A 19,621-nucleotide genomic window follows, 5' to 3' on the forward strand; every position below is an offset into this window, starting at 1 on the left:
AAGGAGCCCCCTCCCCGATATGATAACCTGAACTATTTGAACCTTGGGGAAGGGAAACCCCTTTTCCATTCAAGAGCTAGAAGAAGATCTGAACTTTTTTTAACACTTCTCATTTGGTGCTGACATCCCTACACATTGTATACAATTAGATGTGAGGGCAAGTATAGGTTTTGGACACAGACAGACATTTGCTTTGGGCTTGCTGACCCAGACTATAATTAGTTTAATTTAGGTAGGGAAATCCCACCTTAGCATAGGGCAAGTCAGTCCCTATTCAGGAAGTGAGCACTTTTGTTATGCTTCTTTCACTGCTGCCAAGCCATTTCTTCTTGACTCCAATCAGCGTTGCATGCTGGAACTTGTGGACTAGTGTGCGCCACTACGTAACTCATGCGCATGGCACATGAGTTCAGAAAGGTTCATCAGAAAATTACCCTCTTATCCTAAAACTTCAAAACATGGATTCGGAGATGATTTTCTCAGGGTCCCCCATGTGGAAGGTGAGCTTTGCTCTAAACAAATGGGTTGTCCCGCTTATCCACGTCGCTCTTAAAGCATGTTCCCCAAAGGTTTTTACCCTCTTTTGGACAGATGACTAATTGGGAGCAACTAAGAAGGGACTGAGAAGCTCTGATGGATCCTTGTACCACCTCCAGAGAATGCATCACAGAGTAGGAGCTCCCTTAAACCCCATAATTTCACAAACATCACTCTCAGTTACAAGACAGTTGACCATGTCACAACGCACAAAGACAGATAGCACAATGCCTGTAAATAACTCTTTGCATTGGTAAATACATGTTTTTCATAGGCGGTTCAATCCCTTCTGTGGCTAGGTGCTAGTTCAGGTGGGGTTGCAATGCATTTAGTCTCCAACCAGCAAACCTAGCTCACAATGTATTCATTTAGGCCTCTGTGTGTTCCTCACTCAGTTTCATATGGTCTCCTATTCTTTCTGAGTGTCCCCCTACAGTCTTACGTGATGATCTTTTCTGCCCGCGTCTAGTCCCACAATGGGACCACTCACCCCTGTACCTCTTTCCACTTGTCCAATATTCAACCTCTTACTCCTGAGCTTCTCCTTTCGTCTCCTATGACCTTTTGCTCTTAAGCCTCCTCTTCCTCTATTAGCACCCACAGGATAGGTACCAGCCAACGCAGGCTTCATTTACTGGTGAAAGCCTGTGTTTCATGCTGACTGCCCGTTCTCTTCCTGCTCATTTTGCGGCCAAGTCCTTACTCCTCGACAGTCTGTGCCCTTGAATCTCTTCACACTGCCCCCAGCTGCTTCCTTCCAACCCTGCTTGCAATGCTCATCACTTACCTGCCTTTGTCCAATTTGCTTGGGTGGCTTAAAACCCATTTCTGCCTCCCCCGGCCTGAATTATTGCCTCAATCTCATATTGTGCTTCCTCTCTCTTGTTTTATGCTGTGACCTCTTACTGCACTAGCAAACTCCTCAGCTCTGCAGATTTCCTATTAAAAACTGGCCTGCCAACAATGCTGATTTAGTCCCTTATGTGAACATTTGGAGCTCACACTAATGCCCCCTTTTAAATTAAGGAATAAACTGTGGCCCATGTAGGGAGTTTGGGAAGGAGAGGAATATACACGCTGGCTCAGGGGAGGTGTGTGTCTTCACAACATCAATGTAAACCCAGGGATGGGAAGGTTGCCAGGACTTCGGGGACAGGGCAATGCACTCGGTTAGGAACTTACAAACTGAAGCCCAGCCTCACTTAGATTGCTCAGGTATCTATTTAATGGCTTGTACATGTTTATTGCTAAAACAGAGTCAGAGAGGCATGAGTCAAAGTATAGCAGTGGCTGTGTTTATGAGAGGTAGCAGGGTTGAGGCCTAAGAATGACTGGATTGGGAGGTTGCATTTCTCACGTGGGCGGAATCCTGCATCTAGACTGTCAGCTACTCCTAGGTAGCATTCTCAGGGTGTATGCCCTGGAAGACATGGCTAGGGTACATGTCTTTCTGACATCAGCCAAGGGTCTTAGACAGTTTCTCAGACTTGGCCATGTTACGCACCATGGCCAAGGTGTAGGCAGTCTCTCTGGGTTTGGGCACCATGGTCAGGGTGTAGGCAGCCTCTCGGACTTGGGCATAGCACTTAGAATGTATGCATAGTATTGTATGCCACCCACAACCCCCAGATCCTGGACTTGCACGCATGGCTGGCCCCCCTCTGCACTGGGTTGTTCCAGTTGTGGCATGCGGGCATCAGGATCCTCATCAGAGAACTGCAGCAGGATACCCCCTGGTCGCAAGACCCTCAAGCACTCAGCTAGCATCTTGTTGGCTCGTTCTGCCCCATCTGTTCCACGCAGCAGCGCATCAGTGGTGCCCTTGTCTAGCACCAGGTGGAAGGTGTGTGAGCCCACATGGGCCAAGTCTGTGGCATCAGCCTCCCTAAAATGCAATTCAGAGCCTGGGTTTAGCGGGGCTGGCGCGGTAGCAGCAAAGTGTTCCTTCATGGAGCGAATGGCAACGGGGGAGAAATCAACACAGCAGACATGAACAGGATGTGTGGAGTCCCTGTACAAGCCAAGACCCAGGTCTGAAGTCCCACATCCTACATCAAGGATATAACACATTCCAGAGTCCGCTTCTCGCTGCAGGAAACGTTGCAGGAAGCCTGCAACATGCTTGTAGCTGAAGAACCAATCAAAATGGCGGAATCGGGAAGACTGGTTGTTCTCCACGTAGAATCTGTCCCAGGTGCTCTTTCGGTGCATGTTGTGCTGAAGGTCATCTGTAAGTCAGAAGAGAAGCACAAAGAGAATAATAGTGAGAACAGTATTGGAGAAGGTGCATCTAAGCTTGAAGCTCCTGCAGACAATTCCCTAATTGTGTTTAAAATGAGTAATCACATACTGCATAACCATCGCTGTGAATGATACGTCTTATAAACAGAAGAAAATTATGTTATACCATAATAGACTTCACTCACAACTCATTTAACTCAGAGACAACAAGCAGAGCCTACCAGTGGCGCTCTACCCGCGTGAGAGGAGAAATACATTTGCATACAATGATTCTAAATGCATGCAGATTTGTTCTCATGAATATTCATGAGGGATATCCTGAAAACCTGTCAGGTTTCCGGCCCTCGACGCCTGGAGTTGCACAGCTAGAATCCCTGGAACTTTATAAGCAGAGTTAACATGCCATAAAAGGTAATAGGTGTTGTGAGGAATCCCTCTTCACGCCAGTAATTTACATTTGCAGTTGCAGTTATTATTTTTGACCGTGGCAACAGTGTTGTCCCTGCACACCGGGTGAGGCACTCATTTCTGTAATATGTTTGCCTTAGTGCAGCATTAGAGATCTTGGCGACATTTGCTTGGTGGCGGCAGAATTTACCTTTGAAGCAGCAAGGCAATAAATATAAACGCCTGTGGTAGAGGGTAGAAGGTCTGTGTGTTTCACCTCGGTCCCCAGAACTAGCTTTCATACTATTATTTGTTAGCAAGCCTTGAACATCATCTAGTTATTGCGAGAGTGTGAATGGCAGTGTAATTTAACTTTCATCTATGGCATACGCAATACAATAAAGCACTACATGTTTTGAAATCAGGAGCCTAACTGGTCACCTATTCTCAACCTGTCGCTTAATAATTTTGTGGGTTCCAGATCTTACAGTAACATTTTCGGCGTCTGCTTGATTGAAAAATCCACTAACGCATAAAAAACATTAGCCTCTTTCACACTCCATTCTGAATCCAACCCAAACATCACAGACGCATTAATCACCTTGCAAGATTTTCTTGATAGTTCTTCAAACATTGCTTCCCAAAGTATAATAATGTTCGGACAAGCAAGCATTTGATGGGCAACTGCTGAGGCATCTTTACATTGCTGAAATTTGGATAAGATCCCTTTACCCAACTTTTGCAATTTTATTGCAGTCTAATACCACCGTAACATGATGCTCATCAATAAACCAGTTTCTGGCAGCGTATGCATTACCTTATCCGTTATCCAGCATTAGCTATATTGAAGTGATCTACCCGATTTTAATATTATTGGGTTATGTTTTGGGGTTTGTCTGTTTATGATCTTAGAAGAATAAAAAAACAGTTCTTTGTCATCTGTCGCATCGTTAAACGAGTTCACCTTCTACTGAGTGTCTCACCCCAACCTTCTGCTTCATTAAGAAGCTTCCTAACAGTTATACGAATTGTAAGGCAATGTCATATTGATCTTGAATCTGGTAGAACTACTACAAAACTGGCTTAATCTTTCCACAATATAGTTTTGGGGTGAAAATAACTTCGAAAAATCCTTTGAAGGTCATTATTGGTATTTATTTTAGTGTAAACAAGAAATTACTTTAGTTTAAAAGTTTCCTTGTTTTCCCTGCAGTGAATTCAGCCATTTTCTCCTAATGTATTGCTGGCTTGAAAAGATTACCTCTTCTTTACCTCTTCACATGGATCTGTGCCAAAGTCCTCTGCTTCAGTTTTCACTCTGGTGACCTCTATAAGAGTAATCAAGTGGGCCGGATATCTCCTCAAGCTAGAGGATGATGGGTCCAAGGCAGCATGGGGAGGATCTCCTGGTCACCATAATGGTTTCCCCCTAATCACTGCAGCCCATCCCCAGAAGACATTTCAGCACATTTGGTGTGGTATTTATATGGAGCGCAGGCCCCTCATGAAAATGCCCTCATACAAATATGGTGAGATTTCCAAGATGATGAACCGTCACAGATCCCAACCATTACTTGGCCACTGTCTCAGGGCAAGGGACAGTCACATGGTGCCAACTAGGAACAGGATACCTTTGAGGGGCATAGCCCCAACACCTTGGAAGCAGAAAACATAGGGTTATAAGGGAAATTAGGCTCTCCCACCCAAAGCACATGACTTTCGCTATATCTCGTGACATTGTAACTGCTACGGCCCCTTTAAGAGAATTGAGGTGCAGTGCAGAGGCCAACGGGCACAATGTGCAGAAGAGCCAGGTCGGGAGAAGATCGCTGCTTTTTAAATTGGGGCAGCCGGAGCTGCTGAGGACAGAGGAAGGCAAAGCGGGAAGCAAACAACTCACCGGGCATACTACCAGTCAATGGACCAGGAGCGCAGATGCTGGAGAAACACAAGGAACTTTGAAGACGCTATCCACAACCGGTAAACCCAGGGAGAGTGAACAGGTTACCAGGGTGCTTCTCAACGAATGTTGTGTACCGCCTACTACGCAAGAGAGCCCAAAAGATATTATTACTGATACGAGCATTGTTAAAGGAACAAACCTAAGTAAAGGCAGAGACATTATTACTGATGCAAACATTGTTGAAGATACAAGCATAAGTAAAGGCAGTGCTATTATTACGGACATTATTGAGAGAAAGAACCCAAGCAAAAACAGTGAAATCATTGCAAGTACCAACAGTGTTAAGAGCAAGAGCCTAAATAAAGGCAGTGAAAGTAAGAAAGGGTTGCTGACCCGTTATCGGAGAATTGTTATAAATGGAATAAAAGAGAAAGTGAACAAAGAGGAAAGAAACCCTGGCAGGTTAGTGAACCAGGCAACCAGTGGATCTGGGACTGACACCCAAACAAGAAAGTGATGATACCCTGGCAGGTGAGTAAACCAGGGGTAAGAAGACAAAGGATAAAAGGGAAGGTCCATACCCTTTTTTCGAGGAACAATACCCTGGCAGGAGAGTATACCAGGGAAGCAAGATGTATCGCTAAAGCTCAGGGGTCAGAACCCCTAAATGTGAAAATGTGTATCAGACAAGGGAAGACTCATGCCCCTTTAAGGATTCAAGAGAATGCAAAAGAATTGTGCTGTGATTCAAGAACTGTGATAGAACATTATCAAGACCACTGGAAAAAATCTAGGGGAATGGAAGCCATTTCCTAATGAAACTTTGTTTTCTCTTCCTTTGTGCACCTTGGAACTTTATGTTTGGAACTTCAAGAATAAGCTATATATATATAGCTCAGAGAAATCCCCATTTTTCGCATTGTATTTAGTTTAGAATGTAAGGGTCAGTTTAGGAATTTGGACACATTACTGAAGACGCTTTGTTTAGCATCCTGACACAGACATCCTTTGTTTTGGTGAGGCATGGAAACCCCTCATAGAGTTAGGGATACATAGGATTTCCCCAACCCCTCTTATTATTTTGACAAGAAAGATTTATAACCAAAACCTAACATACCACTGTGTCAGAGTCTTACTACTGACCCCTTACAGTACAGTGTTGCCAGGTTCCTCTCAAGACCTCAATGAAGCCACGTATTTCACTGCCCATAGCGACCATAGACAAGAGATTATTGTAGTTTCTTTTAAATTAACTCGGACAACCATTTTATTCATTACTGTCTAGAGGAAATCAGAGCGCAGCAAATCAAATGCTTTTCTGCAGCATGGAAGGTACAGGAGAGCTGTGACCCCTCTCGGTAGCAACATCCACCAAGACATTTACCAAAGTGGTATGGACAACTGTGTCATGAACAGGCATGCATCTGTGCTGGTCTTCATCGATTGTAGTTTCCATGATTGCAGTTATCCTATTGGCTGAAATATTTTGATGTATCGTACTATATATAAACTTAATAAAGCTATAGGTCTGTAAGATGCTACTGCATGCTTATCCTTTGACTTTCTATGAAGAACAATAACCTTCACCTCTTCTCAAAACATTTGTGCACTGGTCACTTGATCAATAGAATGTCCAACTGCTTGGAGTACAGATGCCCGACAATCCCAAAACTGTTTAAATACCTCAGAAGGGAAACCATCAGTGCCGGCTACCTTACCTGCTGCCAAACCATTTACAGCCATTTAAATCTCTTTGTCTGTTGTAACACATATTATTTGTTAAGCTCACTTTATCTAACAGGCCTGCGGCTCCAAATTCCCAAAATGTATTTATAACATTATTCTCAGATCAGGGTTGAAGGCCTGAGATGGAAATGTTCGATGGAGAAAAGACTGAATATTATTTTTCCGAAATAACCTTCGTCCTTTTCTACTCTGAACATTTCCGACTTGTTCCCCGCACCCAAAGACCACCCCATCCTCCTACTTATCTTGCTGCTGACTCGCTGTGTCCCTACAATGCCTATTCCCTTTCACTTCCGTGATCGGGAACCGGCACCGCAGGGTCCTTTACTTTTTTGAAATTTGTTTTTTTCTTTTCGGGATCTGCTGCGGGGGACACCCCCGCAACCCCCACTCACAATTTAGTAAGCAAGGGTGTGGGGCACACCCACAGTACCCGCCACCGAATCGGGGATTTGGTTGAACCTTTAGGCCGTTCAGTATTTTCAAACAGCCGAAATTCGGCCAAATCTCCCATTCAGACTTTTGAACTCTGGGAGTGTGGAGTCTTCCCCATTTGAACCTCCAACCATATTTTAGGAGGCGTAATAGGAATCTTGAAGTCCTACCCAACACAAACACTCAGTAATTTGCACTGTAGGATATAATGTATGTGTTACCTTGTCACAACTTAGATTTTCCTATCAAAATCTGCATTGGCATATTTCCCAACTGAAAAGGTCAATATTAATCCAATGTATCCACTTATGTGGGTTATCGTTGTGCTGTGCTCATCTTCCACATTGACCTTTGAGATCAGTAGTGTCTGTGTTTTGTCAAACATTCCCCATGACCCCTCCCACCTATTACTGAAAATCTTTATCATGACCTCATGCATTGTCAGACCTAGTTCAGGTGTGAAAATACCATATTGTGCATTATAGCTACTAGAGGCAGATGTTTTCAGAATCCCTGTACAGTCTCATCCATATGTAGGATAAGCTTGTCGTTTATGTGAAGATGAGCCTCCTCCTCTTGATTTTGAAATGTACTTTTTCTTCCATTGCTCTCGGTTTGATCTTCATTACTATATCGCTTGGGCCTTCCAGGATCACTTCTCTGTAAGGAACTAACCCTGGGAACACTGTCAAGAGCCAGAATGTTCAAAAAAAATCTGATGGTTCATGACCCAATGTCATCGTCTTCCCTTCCTTCTGCCAGGCCTTTTAACCGCAGGGTCCTCTTCTTGGTCTATTTTCCAGATCCCCAATTCATAACATCATCATATGAACAGTGCTCTTGCTATCCTTCAGATCACAGAAAACCACCAGCTTCACGGAAATACCCCAGAATGTCTTATCGTTGGCATCCATCCTAAAAATTGTTGTTTCAAGCTTGTCATACCCACAACTGGTTGGCCGTTATCAGAGGGAGTTACTGCCAACACGCCAAAAGGTACATCCTCCTATTACCCCAAAGCATTTGGACATCATTGGGTCTTGAAAGATACTTTACCCTGATTTTGCTTTGGCTGTTTAAATGGTGTTGTGCAGTGTATTCGTATGGCCTCAGCTCTAAAGCAAGCCCCAGTAAGTTTACCTCTTACCAGCAAGACCATTGTAAGACATTCATCTTGTTATATCAGGATCTTACAGAGGAGGCATCTCTAATTCTTTTATTTATCAATCTTCTTTTGTGCCAGGCAGTGAACTGTGACTGTGTCTAAAAGAGTAAGGTGGCTCAGGAAACCCCTCTGGAGAGTGCTGCTGTGCAGTGTCACAGCAGGGCTGACTATCCCCTCCAGACCGTGCATGGCACCATCCTCATCAAGTCCTATTTCACAGTCTTTTCATGAGGTTCGCCTATCAGCTGCCTCTAACTCTTTTCCACTCACATGTACACTGCACTAGGGCCATTATACTTGCAGAGCGAGCAGCACCTTTACAATCCCCACCAGCACCTAGGACGAGCGCCCGCAGGGACCTGTATGAAAGGGCCCACTACGTAGGAGGCTGCACTGCTCCTCTACTCTTCCACGGCCAAAAACTTCAACGAGGCCTCGACAGGGATCTTCAGTGCACCATATGCATCTGCAATCTCCCCCAGCCCTACAGATCAGGGGTGGTAGCAAGCTGGAATGTGGGTGTGTTTGTCAGAGCTCTTATAACAAGCAGCGATCTTAGAGCAAACCGGGCACTCCCTCTGTTTAGCTGTGTTTTTAGCTGTTTTGGGATCTTACCCTGGAACAGACCCTAACTTAGTTTTTGATCTAGTTCCAAACACTGTCCTGGATCTAACAGGTGTAGCATTTACCTTTGGGCTGGCCTGCTGGCTTTTTAAATATCTTTTTAGTCCTTTAATTTCTTTATCAGTGATGGTACCCTCAGCTGGTATCAGCAGCTGCTTATTTATAGATGTTGCTTTAGGGACAGCAGAATGGCAAGGTCCAGTGTCTCTCCCTCCCACTGCTCCTGTTGACATTGTCAGATTTCCCGTCTAGTCACAGCGCAGTGGTTAATTCCCTTTGCACAACAGGCATTTTAATTGGAAGGATGAGACTGGAGACTTATTTGGCATAAGCACAGATTTCTCTTTGCCCTTCGCAGCACAACGGTTGTACAATATGAGCCCCCAACAGAAGCATTCAACAAATGTTGTATATGCCAGGGTCCCTAAACATCTAGTGCACCTGAGGTGTTAGATGATCCAATATTTCAACATAACTGCAGCATAGATTTGTTGTAAAGAGATTTATTGTAATCTCAGAAATTCAGATCCAATTAAATACAAATTCACTGCCAACGTGGGTCACACTTTCCTGATGCTTTTTCAAGGCAAAGGGCAATTTTGAGAATAAAGTAGTCTTAAAAATAGTAAAGAGCAGAAAAAGTTGTATCTTTAGCATTACGAAAGGTAACAATTAGGAGATAATAAAGCAAAACAGTGATACAAATAAGTATACATTTTTTCATATGTATCCATTCAATACAGCAAATGCCAGTGTAGGTTTTAATCTGTACATTTTGAAGTGGGCAGTATGATAGCTGCGAGAGGTTATTTGTAGATGAAAATTATTTAGAAACCAATAACTTTTACTATACATCGTAGATATAGCTCCTGTTTATATTGGATAAAAGAATACTGAATGTCCCCTCAGGTTGTCAGTGGATGTTAGGACATTCAAAAGTGACATCTTATTTGAAGCTGGCCGGAATTATACTTAACCAACATCTAATATTATTTGGGTTTTGCCAAGCCAGCTGCCAGATGTGTCGGCCTAACTGTTGCTAGTGCAGTGAAAACATGAGTCAAGCACTAAGGAAAGGGAAAAGGCAAGATGATAACGTGAGTCCAATAGTATAAAGTTCTTTAAGCTGTCAGATGGGTATAATTCACCATAGTTTTAAGACAGCTGATGTATAAAGAGAAGGACGGTAATGTCCTGGTAAAATGGGATTGCACTAAGGTTGGATATTTAGATAGATTATATAGTTAAGGTAAAACGGATTTACATAGGAAATTGAAAACATGAATTGCTAATAACTTTTGCAATGGATTTGGTTGAAATTTTGTAAAAAAGTAAAGTTTGTTACACCCTCCCCCCCCAAACCCCAAACCCCCAGACTGGAAAGTTTCGGAAAGATTCTTAAGAAAAAAGAAATTGTTAAGGAAACAAAAAAAAAAAGAGTTTTCGCCTAGTCCCCATTAATTTTTCCGCACAGCCAAAAACGCTGGACAGATTTGGACCAGGTCTGAAAAAACGTGGACACAAAGCATTGGCTCGCAATCCTTTTGTGGTTTGGGGTTATTCCGTCCAGTATTTTTGTCCCCTTCTCTGAAATAGATCGCTATATCTCAGGTAAATTGCCACGAAGCTGGGTTTTTATACATTTTTTCTTGACGCGAGAGATAGCTGCTGCTATAGTCTCTGTTAGCCGAAAACCAAAAAGCAGGCAAATGCTATTTCCAGGTGAAAAATCAGGGAAATACCTTTGGGTAGAGGTTTGGGGGAGGTAAGAGGACACCTAGTAACATTTTGGAGTTGTAGGAGGTGTAGGGACTGAGGTTGCAACACAAAGGTTTTCTGTAACCTCGGCTATCAGAAAGAATATCCGCGGCTACCCAACATCTCAAATGAAACTGCATCAGAGAAATGACAAGTGTTATAGGAAGAATGGGAGAGGGCAGGGGAGGTGAGGAGGCCCTCAGAGGAGTGGGGGAGCTGGCGACAGATATGGGGGGCACTTTGGGAGGGCCTAGGAGAGCAGGAAAACATTTTATTTTTTCACTGTTTTTCCTGATAGCCGCTGTAAGTAGTTGCATTGGTTGTTAGCATACGCACGGGTATAGAGCACCTTGCTGGCTTTAACCTGGTGTATACCTAGCCGACATTTTGACTGAAACTGTGTCACAGAAATGACAAGTGTTATAGGGGGAATGGGAGAGGTCAGTGGAGGTGAGGAGGCCATCAGTGGATAGGAGCAGCTTGCACAGATGTGAAGGGCACTTCGTGAGGGTCTGGGAGAGCAGGAAAGCATTTTTATTCTTTACATTTATTTGTCTTCGTATTTCTTCCCGATAGCCGTGGCTATGACAAACAGAAACAAATAGTTTCATTGGTTGTGTGCATTTACACTGGTATAGAGCATCACACCGGCTACAACCTTGGGTATACCTGCGGCTAGCCAACATTTGTATTGAAAATGCGGCACAGAAACGATTGTTATCGGGCGAATAGGAGAAGGCAGGGGAGGTCAGGAGTCCATCAATGGAGTGGGGGGCGGTGGTACAGATGTGGGGCAAATAGTTTCATTCCTTGGTGGCATACGCGTGGGTATTCAGCATTGCACCAGGCATAAAAAGCTGCGTTAACGTATCCCGGCAGTTGATTGGTTGCTATTGTACACGCAGCTATGCAGGATAGCTGCTGGTGTTAAACCATACATTTCTGTGCAATAATCATATTATTCTGTGGATGTTAGACCACACATGTATTTCTGACACCATGCCCTCACCTCTAACCTTGTGTCATTTGAACTTTGAAAGGTTAGTGATTTGTGTTTTTGCGTTTGTAAAAAATGTACGTGTATCCGTGGCTAGAAGAGGGTGTGCCTATAGCCGCGGTTATGAAATGATGGCTGAAAAAAAGGTTTTAAATGTGTTTTGGTGTTTGCAATTGGTGATGTTACTCTTGCAATTGTGTACTTGCCGGTGATAGGTTGCAGTGAAAATGAGTCAGACATTTTAGTACTTTGCTTACTACATTCCTCTTTTTGTGCCATTGATTTTGGAAAGTATCATAGGCACCATTTTGTAGACTTTTGCCATTCTGATTGCATAACTCATACCCTGCACATGTGGCTGATTTACATATTTATATATTTTATTTCACTGTGGTGTATGTCAGCTATATTAAGGAATTGTTTTTTTGTTGCTGAAGATTACAAATTAGATTGTTACTAAGATTATATTCTGTGCTACAAAGTCATTCTTTTTAAAGGGATAACTTTTTAGATAGTAGGTATCAGTAAATAGTTACATGTTTCTTCGCAGTTGACATTCTGGGCCTGATTCATGAAACGTTTTCCTATGGGATTGCGCCATTATAAAACACTTCCATGAATCAGGCCCTTTGAGTGCATGTGTCCTGTAATTCAGGGCCTTCTCTATCATAAACTATTGTTCTCCCTCTTACAGATTTCTATTTGGAGATTCAAGAAGATTTGGACGAATTCCTTTCTTGTGGTCCACTGCAAATATATTGGTTTGGTGCATTGATCCATGTAGAATGTTTGTCTTGTGGAGTGTTTAAGGTTTATCTGAGGTTAAAGGTTGTTTTACTTGCATTTGTCCTAATCTTTCTCTGCAATGAAATGGGACCACAGCACTGCGCCTGTTCTATTTTTTCGAATGGTGCTCCTCCAACATGAAGTACATCCAGCTGTCTGCAGTTTTGCCCTGGAAGTAAAATGTAAAAAGATTGAAAAAGACTTGTCAAATAGTACTATGCCACTGAAAATTAAACCAAAAAATAAAATTAAAAATGAACTAAAATAATGATTTGACAACTTTCTCCGAGGTTAAAGGTTTATCTGCTTGGACTTCACCTCAACATTTTCTGGAAAGAAAATGGCATTTCCACCTGTTCCAGTTGTGACATTTGTAGCAAACAAGTTTGTACTGCTTCAGATCTGGTCTGGGCAGCAGTAGGGGAGGTTGATTCCCGGTGGAAGTAGTGGTAGGAATGGAGGTGAATGGTGTGGAGGTTGCCGTGGTGTTTGTTGGTCCAGAGGTTGATGCCACGGCAGCTGCTGGATGCCGTACAGAGTTAGGCATCTATGCTTTTATTTTGTCTTCCTCGTTGGCCTTTTGGTAGTCCTCATCAATATCGTCCTAGTGGACTAAGAAGGGCCTCATCACGAGTTGTGCGCTATCCATGGCGGCATTACCAACGGGACTATTAGCATTACCGCAAAACCCCCCGGCGCTATTAGCGCCGGATCACGGGTTTGGCGAAACAGTAAGTTCCCATTCCCCATTGGGCCCATTCGGGAATTCCTCATTACCCATCGGGCCCAATGGGGAATTCTCAGTGCTATTACCGCCGGCGGTATTACCGCTGGCGGTATCAACGCCGAAAATCAGCAAAACTTCAGCGGATTTGCCCCCAAATCCACCAAGCCTGTGATCTGGCGGATAGGTATGGTTGAACATCGAAGCTGTATTAAGAAGCAGGTGATAGCAGCTCCAATGGTGAAACATTTTTTGGAAATGAAGCACACTCATGAAGACTTTAAATGGGTTATCCTAAAAAAGATCTGTGGTACTAACAAACAGTTATGGATTGGACAGTTTTATCACGCAGTTTTTCAGGAACCAATAATACTTGGACCACCAAAGACTCAAAACAAGGGCAACTTGTAGTTTTCCATCTTTGTTAATGTTTATTATTGGTTTGGTAATGCTGCTCAAGAAGTAAAGTTAAAGAGAAAGCATAATCCTCGCCTCTGTGTCTTTAATAGAATTATGACTTTCTGGAACAAATGTGTTGAAAATCTGAATTGTGCAGTTTTGACTGTTGATAAAAGCAAATAAATAGCTAGCATGGTTTATATTTTGAGTAATACTGATTAAATGATGCAATAGATCCCAACGTACATGTTTTTGGTGGATGTCACCCGCCCTGTGATTAGTTTATTCACCTGCCAAGAAGGAGCGCCGAGTACAGGGGGGGCACCGCCCCCCAGCAAAATCAAGCCAGGGCTGAGCACCCCCTGGGCCGGAGAGAAGTGACGCAGCATCGATGGCCCTTTCCATCGATACTGCATCACTTCTCTCCAGCCGGGTAAAAGCGCAAGAATGTCTGATTAAGCCCTCCCCTCTAGGACTCATATTGGTGTATGATCCTGGAGAGGAGGGCTTAGGGGCGAACCGGAAGCTTCTGTGTTTTGCTTCTGGTTCGCCCGTGTTTAAGGCAGGAGTGACAGGAGCAGCAGACACCATTCCAGCCAGCAAAGCAGAGAGCAGCACGGTCGTCGGAAAACAGCAGGTAAGTTATTTTTTTGTATTTTTTTCTTTTGTGGCCCTCTCATTCCTCACTACTTTGTGTTCTCCCATCGTCCAGCCCACCTCCAAATGGGTGCAAGCCCGGGGTGCATGTCAGTCCTGTTAGGTGAGTGGGCCATGGTTAGGGGGTGGGCGGGAAGGCTCGTTACACACTGAAAGTGTTATTGTTTATTATGCTTTGTACTGTATTTGTGCATTTATTACTTTGGGTTATACGAAGCAGTTATGTGTTTATTTATGCGTCTTGTTCTTTGTGTAATGCTCTGTTGGTGTGTTTATTTGTATGTGACATTGAATCAGTATTACTCTATTACACACTGTACGCGTGTTTCTTTTCTTGTTACACACTATCGCAGTCCGTTCTCTGTGAAATACACTTTGCATCTGTATGTTTGTGTCTTTGCATTACACTAAGGGTAGTGGGAATGGCTGTTTATGCCAGTTTCTTTGTGTTACACTCTAGGTGGATGGAATGACTGTTCATGCCAGTTTCTTTGTGTTACACTCTGCATCGGGACACATTCAACGTTCCTGATGTGAATGTCTTTGTGGCGTGTGGCTGGTCCTGAACTGGAACATTTATCTTGATGTTATAAATTGTTTTACTAATGGCTTGACAACTTCCTCACTTTACACTAAATGTAAATGATTTGCTAAACTGTGAGATCGAGAGAGGGAGAGAGAGGGAGAGGGTAAGTGGTAGAGGGAGAGGAAGGAGGAAGTGGAGAGGGAGAGAGGGATGAGGAGAAAGGGGAGGGGGAGAGGAAGAGAGGGAGAAACAGGAAGGGGGAAAGGGAGTGGGAGAAAGAGGGGAGAGGAAAGTGGAGAGAGGGAGGGGGAGATGAAGAGGGAGAGGGGGAAAGAGGGGAAAAGAGAGAGACAGAGAGAGAGAGAGAGAGAGAGAGAGAGAGAGAGAGAGAGAGAGAGAGAGAGAGAGAGAGAGAGAGAGAGAGAGAGAGAGAGAGAGAGAGAGAGAGAGAGAGAGAGAGAGAGAGAGAGAGAAGAGAAAGAGACTCGCATGGCACGGCTCGACCTGCTTCTGGGCTTACCTCCATGCCCTTTGTGGTGCTGGGCACAGGCTGCTGTTCAGTCTGTTGTTTGGCACAGGGAGTTGTTCAGTCTGTTACTGGGCAAAATGTTGCTCAGTCTGGTGCTGGCAGAAGGTGGTGTTATTCCAAGTAATGGCACGGGGTGTTTCCAGCATGGAGCTGGGCACAGTGAGTTGGTCAATCTCCTGTTGGGCCCAGGGCGTGGCTCAGTTTGGAGCTAGGCCTGGGTGGCCGCCAATCTAATTCTGCAAACATTTGGGCCTTTACCAAAGCCCCCAAGTGCAAAAGTAAGGTGTAAAAGCCAGGTGTGTTTACTTTCACCCTCCAGCCATTTTACAGCCACTTGGAGGTCGAAAAAGAGCATGAAACGGAATTAACATTTGCACTGAGCATTCCCTGTCCACCCTTCAAGGGCACATGCTGAGCATGGTAGTTTATATTACTCGTGGATGAGAGAGATATAAGTGAAATACTCATCTATGAATAATATCAAAGTTATGTCACTTTAATAGAATGTCCCTCGCTTGTGGAGTGCTGGAAAGTCTTGCCTGCTGCTGGCCAGCTGCCTCTCTATGTAGCGTCTTCATTGCAATCTTTTGCACACCCGGGTAGTGGTGGGGGCCTGGCAGGGTATGATTAAGATGAAAAGAATATGTAGATCAGGTCTATGAAGTAAGTCCTTTGAAACATTAAGGCACCTATGCATAGAGTCTGTTTAAAATATTAAATGAGTCCTATTAAATTAAATGTATTTGTGTTTGTATTATCTTGTATGTATTGTAGATATGTATTTAAATATAATGTGTTCTTTTAATTTATTTTTCAAATGGGTGCAAGCCCGGGGTGCATGTCAGTCATGTTAGGTGGGCCATGGTTAGGGGGTGGATGGGAATATTTTCTGATAGCATAGGTGCATATCAGTCCTGTTAGGTGGCCCATGGTTAAGGGGGGTGGGCGGTACTGTTTGGCGATAGCATGGGTGCAAGCCCAAGGTGCATGTCAGTCCTGTTAGGTGGGCCATGGTTAGGGGGTGGGTGGGAATCTTTTCTGATAGCATGGGTGCAAGCCCGGGGTGCATATCAGTCCTGTTAGGTGGCCCATGGTTAAGGGGGGTGGGCGGTACTGTTTGGCGATAGCATGGGTGCAAGCCCGGGGTGCAGGTCAGTCCTGTTAGGTGGGCCATGGTTAGGGGGTGGGTGGGAATGTTTGGTGATTGCATGGGTGCAAGCCCGGGGTGCATGCCAGTCCTGTTAGGTGGGCCATGGTTAGGGGGTGGGCGGAAATGTTTGGCGATAGCATGGGTGCAAGCCCGGGGTGCAGTAGGGGCAGTGATGGCTTACTGGAATACAACCCGAAGGCTTAAATCTCCTTCTTACTTGACTTTAGTATATGCAGTACATGCTAGCCAATGTTTCCACTGTTCTGCGCTGTGCGCACAATCCCATCCTCCCACCACCACGCGCCGTTGCACAAAGTTGGCGATTACATGCAAATTTACAGTCATATAACTGCCAGTGATGTCACTTCCTGTAATTGCCCCCCGCCCCTGGAAATTCATAAGTCGGCTCCCCTGCTGCCAAGCCACTTACAATAACAGGAGGACAATTTCTTATGGAATGTTAATCGCTTGTTGGAGCACATCCAACGCATTTTTGCTCTGCTTATCTGCGAGTGCTTGTAATCATCTGACTCAGATTTCTAGCTCTATGTTGTATTAATTTTAATACTTTTCTAGATTTGGTTTCTTTTTCCCTAGTGCCGGGGTTTGCCAACTTTGGCTCTCCAGATGTTTATGGACTACAACTCCCATTATCCCTAATCATTATAGTAACTAACCAGATATTATGGGAATTGTAGTATGAAACATTTAGAGACCCAAAGATTTCATACTGCTGCCCTGGTAAAATACAGCTGGCACCTGAATAATAGTCCTATTTCTGCTTTCATTGAACCAACGTTCCTTCTCCTATCTAAATGGGTACATAGTTTCGAAGTCCCTTTTCTGTGTCTGTGACTATGCACTCGTAGCATTGGTTCAATTGCCTCTTCTTCCTCCCTGAGCGCAGTTTTCCCAGCATGCTATCTGAATAAAAGCCCATGTCATTTAAAAAAAATGTAATACCTGCGAGGCTGGAGGAACCGAGGGCCCGGCAGAATGGGGACAGGAGTCCGGTGATTCTCCGTGTGACAAGGGCAGCCATGGTTCATGAGACTATTAGATTCCGGGAAGTACGTCAGTAAGAAATAAAAGAAAGACTCGCGCCAACGTGAAGCAATACCTCCAAAGGACTAGAGTATTTATAAAGTATATTCCAGCTCCAAATTTGATTCCGTCTCAGGCTCGTTTGTCTTTTTTTCACACGTTTACTCACAAGCCGATTTAGTTAGTTAGTTTTGTATATCCCCCTTCTAATCGGGGGCGGGATATGTTTTCATTAAACAAAGAACCATTGTTATAGTTTATACGGAGCAAAGCTCCAAAGCCTACTTAATGTGCCTCATATCTTGAGGCAGTCCTGACGTTTTGCTTTGCATTCTTGGACTCAGTGCTTTCATTTTTCCATTATCACCGTCCTCTCTATTTTTTATTTATTTTCTTATTTTTTTGTCTTTCTTCCACTTCACAGTACTTGCTTTTGAGGCCCCACCTCCATTGCATACCCCGCCTAACATCTGGGTTTAACCCGCAGACTCAGGGTTTTTACGCTCGTCTCCGGGGAAGAGCGCGGATTCTCCGGGTTTTCCAGCATCCGAGCATCTCCGGCCACGCCTCCGTGTGATTCAGATTGGCTACAAGAAGACTATTAGTAGCCGATTACAAGGAGTTGTCGGCAGAGACCACTGCCCATAGCTCTCAACTCACCCGCTTTTGGCGGGTGTCACCCGCCTTGAAAGCTGATGAATCACCCGCTAAGCTCCTCATACGCCCATTCACTTCTATGGGCCTCTCACCCGCCAAAAAGAAAATCGGCTGTTTTCACCCGCCTTGGTGACAAAAAAGGTTGGGAGCTATGCCACTGCCATAGCTCTCAACTCAGACGATTTTGGCGGGTGTCACCCGCCTTGTAAAGAGCTGACTCAGCCGCCAAGCCGCCTGCATGTCAATTCATTCCAATGGGCTCTCACCCGCTAAAAACAAAATCAGGTGTTTTCACCAGCCTTTGCGACAGAAATGGTTGAGAGCTATGCACTGCTCTAAAGACAGAACTTTGTAAAACAGAACTACTCACACTCGTGCATACATGCCAACATTTTGCCACAGCTGGGTTGGAGATTTTGTGACAGAAATCAGGAGAAGGGAATTTTCCCATTGGATTGAATTGGTTAGAAATATTTTAGGAGGGAGAAAGTAAAAATGAGCAACATTTTTGTTGAAAGAATCGGGAGTCTGCCACCCAAATCGGGAGGGTTGGCATGTATGCTTGTGTGTCATTTTTTCTACTTTTAAATCTGCCAGCCTGCTGCGCCCTGATTGCCCCAGTCCTTTCAGTCCAAATGGGGAGCCTGCTGCGTTATGGCGGGCGAACGCGCCGAGGGGTGAGGAATGGCGGGCGCCGCCCCTTAGTGGGGGTTGCCCGGCCAACCTCCGCCCCTCCTCCGGGGGGCGTGCACTCCAACGGCGGGAGGCACGTCCCTGAAAGAGGTGGGGGGGTCCACACAAGACGAAGGGCGGGGCAGAGAATCGAGGGGGGAAAAAGCCCTATAAAGGGGCAGGAATGCAGGTTACGCATTCACTTTCCCTCGGTTCCTGCCCCCGCCTGTGAGCGCAACGCTATTTCATTTTGGTTTTCCTGCCTTTCGTGGTGGTGTTTATGTGCAGAGATTGTTCCAGTTAATGAAGTGTTCCGGCGAAGGTTGAGGTCGTGGTTCCAGGAGGAAGGAGCGTCAAGGGCAGGAAGAAATGCGCGGTCGGAGGTAAGTGTGGGGGAAGGACAAGGAACAAGGCTGTTCTTTGTTGGGTAGCACCCATATGGCCTTGTTTAGCTCCCACCTTCCCGCTGCTTACCTCGCCTGGGGGTGGGGTCGGGGTGCGGTAGAGGTGGGTTCTTGATAGTGGTGGGCCAAATCATCAGAAGGAGAGGTGCGCGGGGGGTTTTCAGGGTATAGTGGTTTGGAATTGTACGGCTGGACGTGTGGGGAATTTGATGCGGCATTGTATTTGCTGATAGCGTCGGGTCGCGGTAACGGAGTTCAAGAGAGGGTACGATTGCGGGGA

General features: G+C 44.8%; 1 protein-coding gene across 2 annotated transcripts; it reads right to left on the bottom strand.

Annotated features, from left to right (window-relative positions):
• Positions 1–1,739: 1,739 nt before the first annotated feature.
• On the bottom strand, positions 1,740–17,634 carry CSKMT (citrate synthase lysine methyltransferase). Of its 2 annotated transcripts, XM_069645180.1 has the most exons (3): positions 17,528–17,632; positions 5,066–5,208; positions 1,740–2,765 (listed from the first exon to the last, which is right to left on the bottom strand). In XM_069645180.1, the coding sequence occupies exons 2-3, from the start codon at positions 5,070–5,072 to the stop codon at positions 2,086–2,088; spliced, it is 687 nt and encodes a 228-aa protein (XP_069501281.1). In that variant the 5' UTR covers positions 5,073–5,208; positions 17,528–17,632; the 3' UTR covers positions 1,740–2,085. The 2 variants fall into 2 exon arrangements, with proteins under 2 accessions (XP_069501281.1, XP_069501280.1); XM_069645179.1 differs by lacking the exon at positions 5,066–5,208 and having other exon boundaries at positions 17,528–17,634.
• Positions 17,635–19,621: the final 1,987 nt, after the last annotated feature.

Source organism: Ambystoma mexicanum, chromosome 2p (genome assembly GCF_040938575.1).
Source record: "Ambystoma mexicanum isolate Mex_15411 chromosome 2p, UKY_AmexF1_1, whole genome shotgun sequence".
Taxonomy (NCBI): Eukaryota; Metazoa; Chordata; class Amphibia; order Caudata; family Ambystomatidae; genus Ambystoma; species Ambystoma mexicanum.

What these genes read in the sequence shown, in the direction of transcription:
- CSKMT (XM_069645179.1), bottom strand. Translation starts at nt 17,606, where the DNA reads ATGGCTGCCCTTGTCACACGGAGAATCACCGGACTCCTGTCCCCATTC. An exon ending in CGGTTCCTCCAGCCTCGCAG is followed by an intron (nt 2,766 to 17,527) that starts GTATTACATTTT and finishes TCTGACTTACAG; the next exon opens with ATGACCTTCAGCACAACATG.